Raw genomic sequence first — 13,947 nt, forward strand, 5'->3', positions numbered from 1 at the left:
TATGTGCCAGTGTTGCCAGCCAGAAGACAGCTAACCAGCCACAGAAATACCCATTCTTCTCTCTGAAGTGCCAGAACATGCTCAGAAGCACTTGGGCTACATATGTTATCAGGATGACCCAGCCATACATAACCTTTACCTATTTCTGTACCTTTCCAGAAACAGGAACATGCAGAGTGAAGAATGCAGCCCAGACGCACAGAAACACCGAGACAGAATAGCTAAATCAATATTGGTTAAAAATATAAAAAATCTATAGAGACCTTTGAAAACTGAACAGTATAGGGTACACTGAAGAGTCCAGGGTCCAGGGAAATGCTTCCTTTATGATACGACACAACCTGTACAAGGAAGCTTCACTAATGGGAAAAGTCTATTTTTCTAAAGATTCACGGATTTCTGCAGTACAAAACCTTTGAAATACAACTGTGGAAGAAGTCCTCTGCAGTAAACAAATGTTCATAGTGTAAAAAATTTGGGTGGCCAGCTCAAATATTTTTCCTAGTCCTTCTCTTACTCAGAGGAAGTCTGTGAATATCATACCTATCCTTTTGTACACACAAATCCAGTCTTACAGAAAGCATAAGAAACCAGAGCATGCAAGAAGTTTGGGGGAAATGTTTTTACCTGTCTTTACAGTTGACTACTTTGTAACTACTCTCATGGTTTTCCTACAGAGCTTGGTGTGAATTACCAGCTCACTGACTTAAAAATGCAGGGTAAAGTGAAAACTATGGTGTACCTCAGAATAATATATGAAGTTCATAATAAACAGCTTTGGCAGTGAATGATGAGCTGGGATTTCCTTCCACAATAAGCTCCTAATACTCTGGTCTCCAAAACATTAAGGACAACATTTGATAAAATTTTAATAGTCCCACTGGAAGAAACTATACCATCATGTTGTTATTTTCAGGTTAATGAAAACAAGAAAAGGAAATATCCTTTCCCCTAAGAAAAAAAAAGGGGGGGGGGGGGAGAAAAAAAAAGGGGGGGGGGGAATATTCCATCCCATGTAAGGTCTGCCGAAATTTTGTATGAATGAGCATAAAATAAGTTTTCTTCCAACACTAGATTTCTAAAGAACCATACTAGATATATCTGTGAAAAGGAAAGCTAACATTGCCAGCTGTAGTACCACATTGAAATGAAACAATGAAAGAATGGCAATTTTAGAGATTCACCTCAGGAAAACAAGGAGAAGATGAAGTTACTGAGATCAAGATGGTAGATTATAGAACTCATGCACACAAAGACTCCCTTCATAACAGATCTTTTTCTTATTCCCATAGATTCATTTTTCTTCACGAAAAAGTTCCTTCCACCACAGATCTCTCACTTCTAGGGTAAATCTCTTTCAGGTATTCCACATAAAACATATAAAACAGGAGAAATACATAAAACATATAAACCAGGAGAATCCATAAACTGTTGACAGGGTACCGTTTAGATGCCTTTTACACCCCAAGCAATCTGCAGGGCACTCCTCCCTTGCATGGAATGAACACTAAAAATCTCCAGCTTTACTTGCGTTGCACTTTTCACTTAAGTTTCTAGAATGATCAGAAAGCTCCATCTGCAACACTAGCATCACTGATGCACAACTCACACTGCATACCTTATGTTAGACACCTCAAGTGTAAAGAACGGATAAGCGTAAAGAGTCAGTTCATGTCACCAGATGTCACACTACAAAAAACCACCACTGCAAAATACCACCACGTGGACCTGTTTGCCTTCCCCTCCAGAACACTACAAATTCTTCCTAAAGTCAAACTGAGTTAATCTTTTACTACATAAGACTGGAGACTTGAATAATGGAATATAGAATCCCAGGTTCACACATATATATATAAACATTAACTGTAATTCCAATAGCAGGAACTTATTAGAGCTCTGGATTTCATGAGGTTGGTGAACAAATATCACCAATCTCTAAAACACATTGATGCATATAGTCAAAGTTTTTCTATTATTTGTCTAAATCTAATCCTGCCATTCTTATCTGCCAGGCCTCAAAGCGTCTCACCAGACACTTATGACCTTGGAGGCTTCACTCATCCATGCTGTATACTTTTGGCTACAGGACAGGATAGGACAAATGTCCATTAGTTAACAGTAAGAGAAAGAATTACAACAACTCCTCATTTCTTAGCCCAACCTGTCATTCCCCTCTACATAAAACAGCTTCAAGGTACAAAAAGCTGGAAAAGCTTTCAGTGTACCTTTGAGAAAATGCTGCCCGTAACTTCTTTTTCATTACCTCTTAGAGTGGAGAACTCTTTCATGTTCTTCACTATTACAACTCGTTTATGATGCCTACATATCTAAAACAGAAAAGCAGAGGCATGCAAGGCACAGGACTTGAGTAGTACAAGATCTCCAGGTGTTGCCCTCTGGAAACACAGTCACTGTAAGTGGCAAGACAGACGACCCAGGGGTGATCCACAATGGCCAGAAGTCTGGCCATGAGAACATCTCCTAATGACAACACTTTTACAAAGGCAGGTCTTGCTAAGCAGACAAGCAGCACTCTTAACCACCTTTGAAAGCACCACCTTTGAAGGAAAAAACTTATTAATTCACACTGAGCACTACACAGTGGCTTTGGAAGGATACCTACCGTTGTAGGAGGAGGAAACGGTAAGAACAGTTGGGTAGTGCCATGAGAGCCTTTGCCCTCAATCCCAAATTCCTTCTCAAACACAAAAATGTTTTTTACAACATCACATGGAAATGAATATCACTGAAAAGGAAGGAAGGAAGGAGACACACATGATATGTGATGTGGTACTGCCCGCTGGGCATAAAAGAAACACACATCAGGCATCTCCCATTCTCCTCCATTCAGTGATATGCATTAATTGTAATACTGCACCAGCACAGAGAACAAATCATTCCAATTAGCCAATAGGTACTGGTTGAACACCGCAAGAGTGTAGCATGAAACCCAACAAAGAAGAGTCTTGAATTAAAATCCACTACCCTGCTCATGTGTATGGCCATGAGCAACAGAGAGACCAGGCCTTGGATCTCTCTGACAGGTGGATTTCATCTGCATGAACCAAGTGATGGGTATGTGCTCTGTAATGAACATGAGCCCGGTGATGTGATGGCAGGGAACCATCCCTAACCCTATGCTACAGGAAGAACCACTTTCTTGTGAAAGTGAAAACACATGGTCTGGTTCTCTGTACACTCACATCAATTTTATTCAGATGCTACTATATTTTCAGGGATAAAATTCCTGATTTATATCACTGTAAGTAGGAGGAGGATTAAGACTAAAATATTTCTAATTAAATAGGTGTTCAAACAGTTTAGTGAATAATTTTATTTGAATAATTCATTTGGAAAAATTGTTATTTTTAACCTAGTCCTAAACAGACCAATGTTAGCATTTGAATGTTTAACTTTTATATGCTACTTTTATATGCAATTATTTGTGAACTACATCAAGTAATTTGTGGTCTACATATAACTCAAATAAGAAATTAGGATTATTAAATAAAACAGAATTTACAACTCCCGTAGCAAATTATGTATTTTGACTAATTTATGTAATGAGCTCAGCTGGCCTGCCCTTCATGGATTTCAAACTGCATGTTCAATATTTGCAATTATCTGTGCAGACTGCAGTTACATAAGTCATCTGATCAGTGACAGAAACACTACCATGTGGGATGCAGTCAAAATAGCAAAAGCAGCATATTCTATATCTCAAAAAATTCAGAAAATACTGAAACATGCAGTTAAAATTTACATCTGACTCTTTTCAAGAGCACAGGGGGAGGAAGCTTTCTGCAAGTGCTGCTCTCTATAGATATACATGAGATAGGTGGTACGAATGTGAGGTATTGCTTGTTCTTTATTTTTATCCAGAACATTAAGTGTGTTGCTTAATGTTTTTAGTAGGTAAGCAGCACCGACGGTTTGTCACTGGGACTGGAGAGGGAATGGGGTGCAGCAGGAGAACAAGCAGCTTAGCACATGTGAAAGGAAGGCTCAGGAAAGGCATGGACATGGACAGCCAGTCGAGACAGCTTGAAAGAAGATTTGGTCCAATTTTCAAGTCCGGTAGGATTTCCCCTATTCTGCTTTTTGAAACATGTTTGAAGGTAGGATGTGAAAAACTACGTGGTTTTGATCACATCACCCTAACCATTGTTGCTAACCCCCAGTTAGATGAAACTATGGCCTCACTGAAATGTCTGGGAGTTTGGTCTTTAGCTGGGATGGAACTAGGATTTCACATTGGATCCTTAAAATCATGGTAGTGCTCTTCCTCTCTGCTCTTATTAGTCTTACTAGGCCCTCTTACTTCTAACTGCTTTATGTCTAATTCCCATTGCTCCTAGGTATTTTTGTCTAGCCAACTGAACAAACCTGAAATAAGCCCAAATTTGACACAAATAAACTTCCACAGGCTATCAGTGCTCAATGTAACAGGCTGTCTCTTGCTGGTATTGAATACTCTGCAGAAAAAAGGGAGAAGGACTAAAGAGCACCATAAAGCAGACTTGAAGCAAAGAGCCCAGTGCTAGGACACCTATGACAACAGCCAAAGTACTCCTAAAATGTATGTCCTGCCTTTGACTCAGTAAAGCATGACTGTCAGCAATGGGCATTTCTTACTACCCTAAACTGCAGTGCTGCCTACCATTCTTAGGTTGTCTGAAACACTGAGAAGGAGATATCAGTCTATTGGAAATGTCAAATAAAAACCAAATGTGTTGAAAATATATCCAGATAATAGATCAGCCTCTCGTATTAGCACTGCTTACTACCTTTAACTACTCTATGAGTTCTGGACATTTTTTTCCATAGAATTAACATATTTTTTGTCATTTTCCCTCTCTCACCTCCTTAATGTTCTCTTACTACTTTAGTCAGCAGTGAAGGTGGCAATTTTTAAATCTGAGAGGTACTGAATGTTAAGGACCAAAAATTCATGTTCAGTCACTGAAATAACTGTCCTGGTTTTCTGCTGCACATACAAATCTTCTTTTGCTGTGGATGGAAATGATCCTAATGATACTCCGTTCACCATCCCTGTAATACAGTTACAGCTACTGATGTTTGTGGCATTGTGTGCAGGTTAAACTGATGAGTTATGAGTGAGTCCAGTTACCTCCATAGCGGTAATGATGTCTCCTCTGCAGTCACAGATGTCGACAAAATAGCTCCTTAGTTATTTCATCCACAGACATGTGGCTCCATCTGCACTTGCAACTCCTCCCTTCACCTACTTCCTCCCCACTGTTTCACACTGTAATCCCTTATCATGAGCACAAATGTGAGAAATGAGGTGCTCTGCAGAGCATTCGCTTTCCCCCACCCATGTGCACCTTATCACTGTCAGTCTCCACAGGTCATACTCCTTTCAACTGTTAGTTGTTCTTTTGTTTTGAAGAAAATTGGCAAATCTACACTGTAAAATGCAAGTTTTGTGTACCTTAGACATGAAAGAAACAGAATGGTAAATAATGCCAATTTTACCACAAATTTGGCACCTTGACTTGTGTCCCCTGATAATTTAAATGAAATGCAAATGATGTTCTGCCTGTGAATCAAAAACTCTCCTACTTTACTGAATGCATCTGATACCATGATAAAGAAAATAGTGGTGAGTTTGAAGGCAGTACTGAAATGCATAATGCTAGAAACACAAACATTTTTTCTAAATAAGAAGGTGCTTTAATAAAAAAGTACTTTAATGAAGTTGCTTTAATGAAGGACTAATTGCCTCCAAGTGATGACATTTGAAAAAAGATGTTTCAAGCATCTTCTTACTCAGAAATTAGTAGCTGAGATCAATAAACAAAACATAAAATGTAGGCATATTATTGATGCAGATACTGATGTAGATAATGTAAGCATAATACTGCTATAAAGGGTTGAATTCCATGAAAAAAGCTGATGAAATAGAATAACTGATGTTAATTCTATCGAGACTGACTTCAAGTAGCTAGTGTTCAACCAGTTTGGTTTTTATATGGCCTTGAAACATATGCCAACTATAGCTGCTAAATCCATATTGCAATTAGAAATGGTTACCTTTGTTGATCAAAAAAAAATTAAATGGAAGAAAATAAAAATAACATACCATGTTCACACACAAAACAAAAAGAGCTATATCAGGGACATCAGGGAAGGTGGAATACTATAACAACACATTTTATATTGTTATACTATTCCACCCACCTTAATGGAGAACCCTTCGGTGTGGCTACGCCATAGCCTTTCGAATCCAGATTTCCTCCCACTTTCATGGTGTCACATGGCTTTCGTTGCTCAATGTATTCATTCATGGTGGACTCCAGCAGGAAGGCAAACTTGCCCTTGGATTTGCGGACACGAGCTACTCCCTCTGCAGTAGTCCTAGTGAACACTGATGGCTCAGCTGATTTCATGTAGGTCCACATCTTTTCATACACTGCTATTTTTGATCTCTGGAGAAAATCAAAAACAAGTTAGAACAAAAGAATGTTGCAACGTTTCAAAATGGCACTGCTCAAATAAAATCACTCATACTTAATTTTTCAGACATTTGAGGTTGGGAAAATCTTGGAGAATGGCTTTATTTAAATTCCATTATTTTAAAAGAGATGAGAAATAAAAGTACCAATACTATAATAGCAGATACTATTTTTAAGTTTGGCTACACTCTAGCAGTCAAAAAAGAAACCTGCAAAGCTGAATTTACTGTTAGATAGAAAAAGTTCACACAGTCAATGTATGGTAAAGTGTGTGTTAGGGAATGACATATGAAATAGATGTCCACAATAGGCCTTTACTCTTAAGAGAAACAGTAAAATAAATACCCAGCTGAATTTTAAAGCATTTCTCTAACACTCATTTCTTACACCATCCAAAAACCACAATAGCTTGAGAAATATTTCTGCTTTCATAATTCAGAGTCCAGAATTGACCTGATTTATATTCAGAAATGCTATTCAGTATCTGAAGACATGGCTCACAATAAAAGATGGAGACAGCGAGTTTGACCAAATATTAAAGGAAGTAAAATCCCATAAGCATCTTTCTTAAAGAATTAGGTATGATTTTAGAATTGCAGTATCAGTGGATTTATTTTAAAGACTCTGATCCTGCCAATATTTGAGTAAGAAATGTACTTTCTCAAAGAATGCACAAGAATTCACTGCTTAGAGTGCCTTAGTTGGAAATTCTCCTGTCTGGGAATGCATGGACTAACTACAGGTAAATGCTTAAGCAAAATTAAAACTTCTTCATAAAAAATGAAAGCAAATAAAAATTTTCACTAAATGAAAGGAAGGAACTGCTGTCAGGCTGAGAAGTTTCCCATGCTCATTAGATTCACTCAACAACTCCTTTGCCTCTTCCAGCAATAGGAATACATACATGCAAACCAGCAGCGTGTCAGCTGAACACTACACTCTGTTTTTATAATAACAGATGGCACTTGTCTTTCCCTATGTATTCTGCAAAAACGACTTTTTAACCTAATGCTCAAGTCAGCTTTTATTTGAGTCAAGAGGAGTTTCTAGCTAAGCAAGGTTTGGTCTATGAGCCTATTCCTACACTGTGCTGAGCACTTCAGGAAAATATTCATTATTATAAAGCCCCAAAACAAAGGGCCTTGGATTATTTAAATAAACATCAAATCCTATAATCTTAGTATTATAAAAATGAAAAAAGGCGTTAAGAAATCTGGAACTGAGCCTTTTTATACGTGACAGTAATTTCCCTGAAGCACTTCTTTTTACCAATTACTGAATGACTGGACTATTACTTAGAAAATAGTTTGTTAGAGACCTAAGTCTACCCTGAAAATAAGTGGCATTTAACTAAAAATGCTCAATAAAAATGCCATATAGCAGAACATAATAAATTACGCTTTCCTTTTTTAGTTTGTCTGTATGCATAATTTTATCTTTCTGTCAAATATAATAACATTTGAATCAACAACAGCTGTGTATGTCCATAATCACATCCTGACTTGTCACCCTTTCTTTCCAGTGTAGTCACAACTATTTTGCATTTACATAATAGTGGCTGGGAGCAGAGCATAAACTAAGCCACCACTGCATTGTTTTTGCTTTATACTGAAGTAATTTAATGGATTTAAATTTACAGAAAGAAAAAAAATGAGAGTAGTAAATAAATCAGTCATAATTTCAAGAGTATTTTCTTGCCTTTGTCTGCCTTCACTTCCAAATATTTATCTCAACATTCATTACATCTAATTCTTTATCAAGTAACCATATAATAGGTCACTTTAATTTAAAACTTTATGAAGCGCATAAAACAGCTTTATTAGTAATAGGAAACATTGCCCTAAATCAATTGAAAAAAGTTGCATTTAATTTTATTTTTTTTTAGAATCTAATCTCCTTTGCCAATGAAAATAGAAAAAAAAAGGAAAGTCTAACAAAGTATCTGTTCTCTACGGACATTTTCTTCTCCCAAACTTTGATTTGTTTACATTCGATTTCTACATGCCAACTCAGGGTCAAAAGTGAAGAGTGAACTAACAAATATTTTTTATTGTCATATGAGGAAACATTGCAGCTTTCCCTGTAGTCAGCCAAGCTGGGATAATTTTCATTTTGGGCTTTTCTGAGTAGAACTGCTAAAACTAACTGCTTTCCCTCTTGAGCAATCTGCCTGGAGAATACAACACTTATTGTGTCTAAACCAGAAAATAGGAGTATACAACAGCTAACGGCATCAAAGTTCCTCTTTTTCTTTATGTTGGCTTTAAAATTATTTTCCTTTTTCTGCTTTCAATCCAGATTTAAAATATGCTGAAGAGGGGTTCAGAGTTTCTGACATTTTGATCAGAAATGACAAAATAATGACAAAATGTCCTGAAGGCTCATCTTCAGCCAGACAATCACATGATTCTAATACCAAAAAGTGAATTGCTTCCAAATGCACAAAATGTTAGACTTGGCACACAAGTCTTCTTGTACTACTGTTTCAGGCTAGGTCTTAATTTATATATTATGAAAACAGCTTTTCTGTAAATATAGTCTGCTGATATTTTATCCTTCTCCCTGTTCTGGGAAAAATTTTTTAGAAATAGCACATAAATTATCATTAAGAATCTCTGCACTGTGACAGAGATTAGAAATCATTTGCCTCAATTGTACCATTTTAAAGAAAGTGATCAACACAGTTCAAATCTTCATTAAGCTTTCAATTTTTCATATGCAATAGTATTTAGTATTTGTAGTCAATTTCAATGTTTCCCTCTGTATTTTGAAAGAAAAGAAAAAAGAAAATGAGAAATATTGATTTTCCTTCTTTTTTCTCTTAACCCTTTAAGACTGAAGTGAAAGAAGGGCTGTCACCATAGACTTTTTAGTTCATTCAAGTGTATTCTCTTTAAAATGAGAACTTGCATAAAATATTGAAAAAGTTTCTGTGTTTACAGGATGGTTTAAAAGAACCATGAAATTTTTGTGACCAATATAGTTTCTACCTTAAAATATCTGATCTCATTACTTCCATACAGTGGCTTGTACTAGTATTTTGAAACTCTTAAGAAAAGAAGTCCAGTCCTTTGTTTGCTACTATTCCTTTGGGAATTCATTTTTGCCTACCATCGCCCAACAAACTGGCAAGCACTAGTTACTCTTGAAAATGCAAGAAGTTAGTAAGTACAAAGCTACATAAATCTGCCTGGCCATCAGCATCATGTTTTTAAGTATCATCACAGCTTCATTCTGGTAGAAAGAACTATTTGTACTCATATATTGCCATTACAGCCTCAACTTATGATGGACTGAAACTGGAGTTCCAAGAATAAAATATCTAACTTTCCACAAAAATAACTAAAAATGTGTTTATGGGTGGATATAAATAATTGGCAGGAGGGACTATGCTCATTAAAAAAAATAGTGAAACAGGTGTAGTTAGAAACTGCTGTCAGGATCTGTTAGAAACTGCTAGGATCAGCTGGATCCTTCTAGAGTTCAAAAGCCAGATACTTTAATGTGTGCTTTATTTCATCGTAACACACACATCTCACACAGGATGCACAGGACTTCTTTTCTTTCTCCAGTGCCTACAGAAGAAATCTAGAAAAATCTGGGTTAAACTAGACTCCTTGATCAGTTTCATGATGTTAAGGTCCAATTGCTATGTGTTTGTTAAGTTATATTTAAATCTTATAAATCATCTTTCCACAGCTAATAGAACAGATTTTCAAGTTCTTCTATGGGGATATTTGTTGCAATAAAAAGGTTATTTCCCTTGAGACACTGTCTTTGAATGGATACTTTCCAAATCACATTGAAAATTTTTGTTAATGGTTTACTGAATTCAGTTCGGCCAAGCTGAAAATAGTGATGGTGTGTGCGAGTACCTAACACAGAACTCCGTTCAATTAGGCAATTAGAAGAAATTTTCATTCCATCTTCTTCACTTCTAAAAATCCCTTAATCTCCACATTTCAGATAAATAATGACCTAATTAGCTGTGTAATTTTCAAGGAAGGGTCACAGCATTTATTCAGAGCTATGTTCAAACACTAAACTCACTTTGGTCAGCTGAGCTTAGCTTTCATCTGTTGGAGACATAAAATAAAGCAGGAAGGACTGTTTATTATGTACAGCTTGTGATGTCCAAGCTCCCTGCTTTCCAGCTGGCAAATGATGAGGATTACATACCAACCACACTAATGCAGGAAAGCAAATGACAATGAAGTAATCAATAGAGACAGCACAGGCATATGAATGGCTATTTAGGCTATTTCCTAATGCTCCAACCACATACCCTCGAGTTAAATTTTCTCTTCATTATCCTTCTGAAAGTCAGCAAATTAAAAAATGCATTTCCTGCCCACCAGCCAAGACCCTAAAGCAAAATGCACACAGCCAAATCCATAAGCAGAAACAAAACCTGCAAGACTCCACGTTACCATCATAGGCTTTCAATGCTGCACATCACTTCAGTACTGTAGTTTCACATGAATCAATAGTGCAATGCTACTTTAATTATCACTGGCTTCAGTATCCCCCCAGGCATCTCTTTTGCATCTCTTTTTTTTTTTTTTTACAGGGTCAGTAAGCTTTCCACAGATTAAAAAACCTGAAAACTCCAACAAATGGTCTTGTGGGGGTAAAAATGTAGCTATAGTATTGCAGGAGTTACAAAACTATACTGCATAAAATTGCAAAGTCACATTATTTCACATTTCCAAGCATATTTAAGAGTGGTTGGTAGGGATAGCTGCTCTGATGGACTTACTCTGAAGAACTCTTTGGTTGACCCTGAGTCCAGTGTCCCGTAAGCAATTTCGGTTTGTTTGGCAAGGTCTTCTGCACTCTCTATGGGTGAGACCATTCGCTCAACAGTCAAGAAAGCAGCGAGGTTAGCAGTGTAGGATGAAATAATGATGAGCGTGAAGAACCACCAGACACCTCCGACAATGCGACCTGAGAGGGATCTAAACATGAATAAGATAATGCACATTTTCCTGTCTCTTGAGCCACAAAGAGTGAGAGAGAGAGAGAGTGAGAGTGAAGGCACCATCATTGCTGAATGTTTCTCATTAAGTAACAATCAATGGGAGGAAGATCATTTGCATTTTAAATATTAAATGCTTCTAGTCTTGAAACTTAATGTCTACAATGTAGTCCACTGTACTAATGTGTATCACACATACACAGAAGCTTAAATCCTCTTGAACAGTAATCTCAGTGTTTCTATTCTTTCAGGACATGCCTAAAAATAGGAAAAAATTGTCAAAAATACTGGGTAGGTAATCTCTTTTTGGAGACAAAAGTAAAGCATGGTAGCTGAAAATCAGTGGCTTTCTCGGTTTCCTCTTTAAAAAAATGCAAAAGGCTTTGCATATGGATTATGTTGGCACTAGGATTAAAATGTTCCTGTCACCCAAACTTCTCAAAAATTCCAGAAGCTACTGCAATCATTCATTGAACATTCACATTTTTCTAAGAAGCAAGAATTTTCTGATAAAAGAGACATTTATGTTAAGTAAAAAATTATATTTTCCTTTTAAATACCTGCAATTTGATGAGAAGGTTGTTGACGAGTAATGCACATCCATTCTTAATCAGTACCAGTTTTATTGCTAACTTCAGTTATAGAAGGATTAGGCCAATGCTGAACACTCAAAATTTCACTGCAAATGGCTAAAATGAAGCCTTTAAGTTTGAAAGATTGGGTCATAATATTTAATTAAAATGTTTTAGTTATTGCCCACTACAGTTCCAGAAATTTTTAAAAGGTTGAGAAATTAGGACTGCATGTATTAGACTAATCATGTACTAGACAATCATATATTACAGGACTAATCATGTATTGTAGGACCAAACATGCAGTAAATCTGAGGCATGTGCTCTGTGAGGCACACCTGAGCAACACAGCGTGGCCTCTCAGAAACAGACAGTCAAATACTGTCTCTCACAGACAGAAATATTTTTGAAGCAGCACTGTACAACTTGAAACAGAAGTGGGGCATTCCTTGATGCAAGGCAGATATTCAGCACAACTGTGTGCATTTCATGGTTGCAACACAATGGAACAAATCTAGCAACAAGACAGTTCTGAAGTCAACCCAGTGGAATCTCCCTTGTGTGAATCTGCTGTTTCTGAGAGCTGTTTGTGGTTTATGCACATTGACATTGGTAAAATAACAGTAATGACTGAAATTCAAAGAAGATTATCTGCTGCTGTTATCATGGCAATAAAAAGTAAACAAAAAACCCACTAAAACCAAAAAACAAAGCTCACAAAAAAAGAAAAGGCTTCCTGAAGAATGAACTTCAAAACACTGTCAAGAAAATTAACGAAGGAAGGTTTTATGCTCCAGTGTCGAAAATAAAATGCAAATGTAAAAAGATTTGACACAAACCTTGGGGAAATATCACATCCTTGTTGCATAAAGGCACCCAGGGAAAACCAGAGGCTGTTGAATATGCCAAACTCATTGGGAGGCTGGTCACTGGGTCCTTCTTTCCCATCCTCTGGTTCTTCTGTGTGCCACTCATATGGACTAAACCTGCTAACTAGGAACAGGACCACACTGACACCAATGTAGGCAAAGACTATGCACATCCAGATCTCATACGCCAACGGGTCCAAGAAGGAAAACACTCCCGGTTTAGATTTCTGGGGCTTTTTGATCATAATGGATATCCCCAAACTCATAAAAGGCTTAGAAAAATCAATGACCTCTTCTCGTACCAAAGTGATGGTCAGAGGCGCAACAGCAATCTCTGCTTTCTATAAAGAAAAAAAGAAATATAGATGTATAGATTAATTGATTTGTGCTTATACACTCGGCTAAGCAGCTAATTCCAAAGGTATGTTATTAACATCAGGACACTGTGGCTTAAATGCTCTTTGTAGCATTTTTCTCTTTCTTTCTATCACACTCTGCATTTATTCAGTACGCTTTCAGTAAAACATATACATTGCAGGTTTTTATTTTAAAGAATTTTACCGTTTTACAGAATTTTGCAAATACTTATTTTTTTCTGTTAAGAAGAAGACTCTTAAATCTTATAGAGGTGAGCAGCAGTGTAGGAAGATCATTTTAGGCATTAATTTAAATTTTAATAAAGGAATTCAAGAAAGAATGGAAAATGAGAATTACCCTATTGCCACTGAACACACAGAGATTTTTTAGGATCCCAGAAACAGTAGTTAATAGTCATATTTTTGCAAGACATAATATTTTGAGGTAAAGCAGTTAATAGACTCAAGAAAGCTCCAAATGGCATGAGGCTGCAAAAGTGATTAACTGTTGCTGTGATTCCACCAAACTGCACAGAGCTGTCGCAAGGGAAATATAGTTCAATAAGATTAAATTAGGTTTTGAACAGCTAAAAATGGCAAGTATACAGGAAATAGGGGTGCAAAATCATGCGATAAAAGGATAAAATGTGTGCTGAATCCATTCCCACTAGCGTCAAGAATATTTTAAAATGT

At 36.8% G+C, this 13,947-nt stretch overlaps 1 protein-coding gene across 5 annotated transcripts in view; it reads right to left on the bottom strand.

The window, feature by feature from the left end:
• GRIA4 (glutamate ionotropic receptor AMPA type subunit 4) overlaps positions 1 to 13,947 on the bottom strand; it is a 217,097-nt gene that overhangs the window by 36,488 nt on the left and 166,662 nt on the right. For all 5 annotated transcript variants that reach the window (XM_005516223.3, XM_005516224.3, XM_088067640.1 and 2 more), the window contains exons 11-13: positions 12,869 to 13,239; positions 11,239 to 11,437; positions 6,205 to 6,452 (exon numbers count right to left, since the gene is read on the bottom strand). In XM_005516223.3, the coding sequence (XP_005516280.1) occupies positions 6,205 to 6,452; positions 11,239 to 11,437; positions 12,869 to 13,239 (818 nt within the window). The remainder of the gene's footprint in view (positions 1 to 6,204; positions 6,453 to 11,238; positions 11,438 to 12,868; positions 13,240 to 13,947) is intronic.

Source organism: Pseudopodoces humilis, chromosome 2 (genome assembly GCF_049639895.1).
Source record: "Pseudopodoces humilis isolate 2021_Gansu_Grassland_sample_001 chromosome 2, ASM4963989v1, whole genome shotgun sequence".
Taxonomy (NCBI): Eukaryota; Metazoa; Chordata; class Aves; order Passeriformes; family Paridae; genus Pseudopodoces; species Pseudopodoces humilis.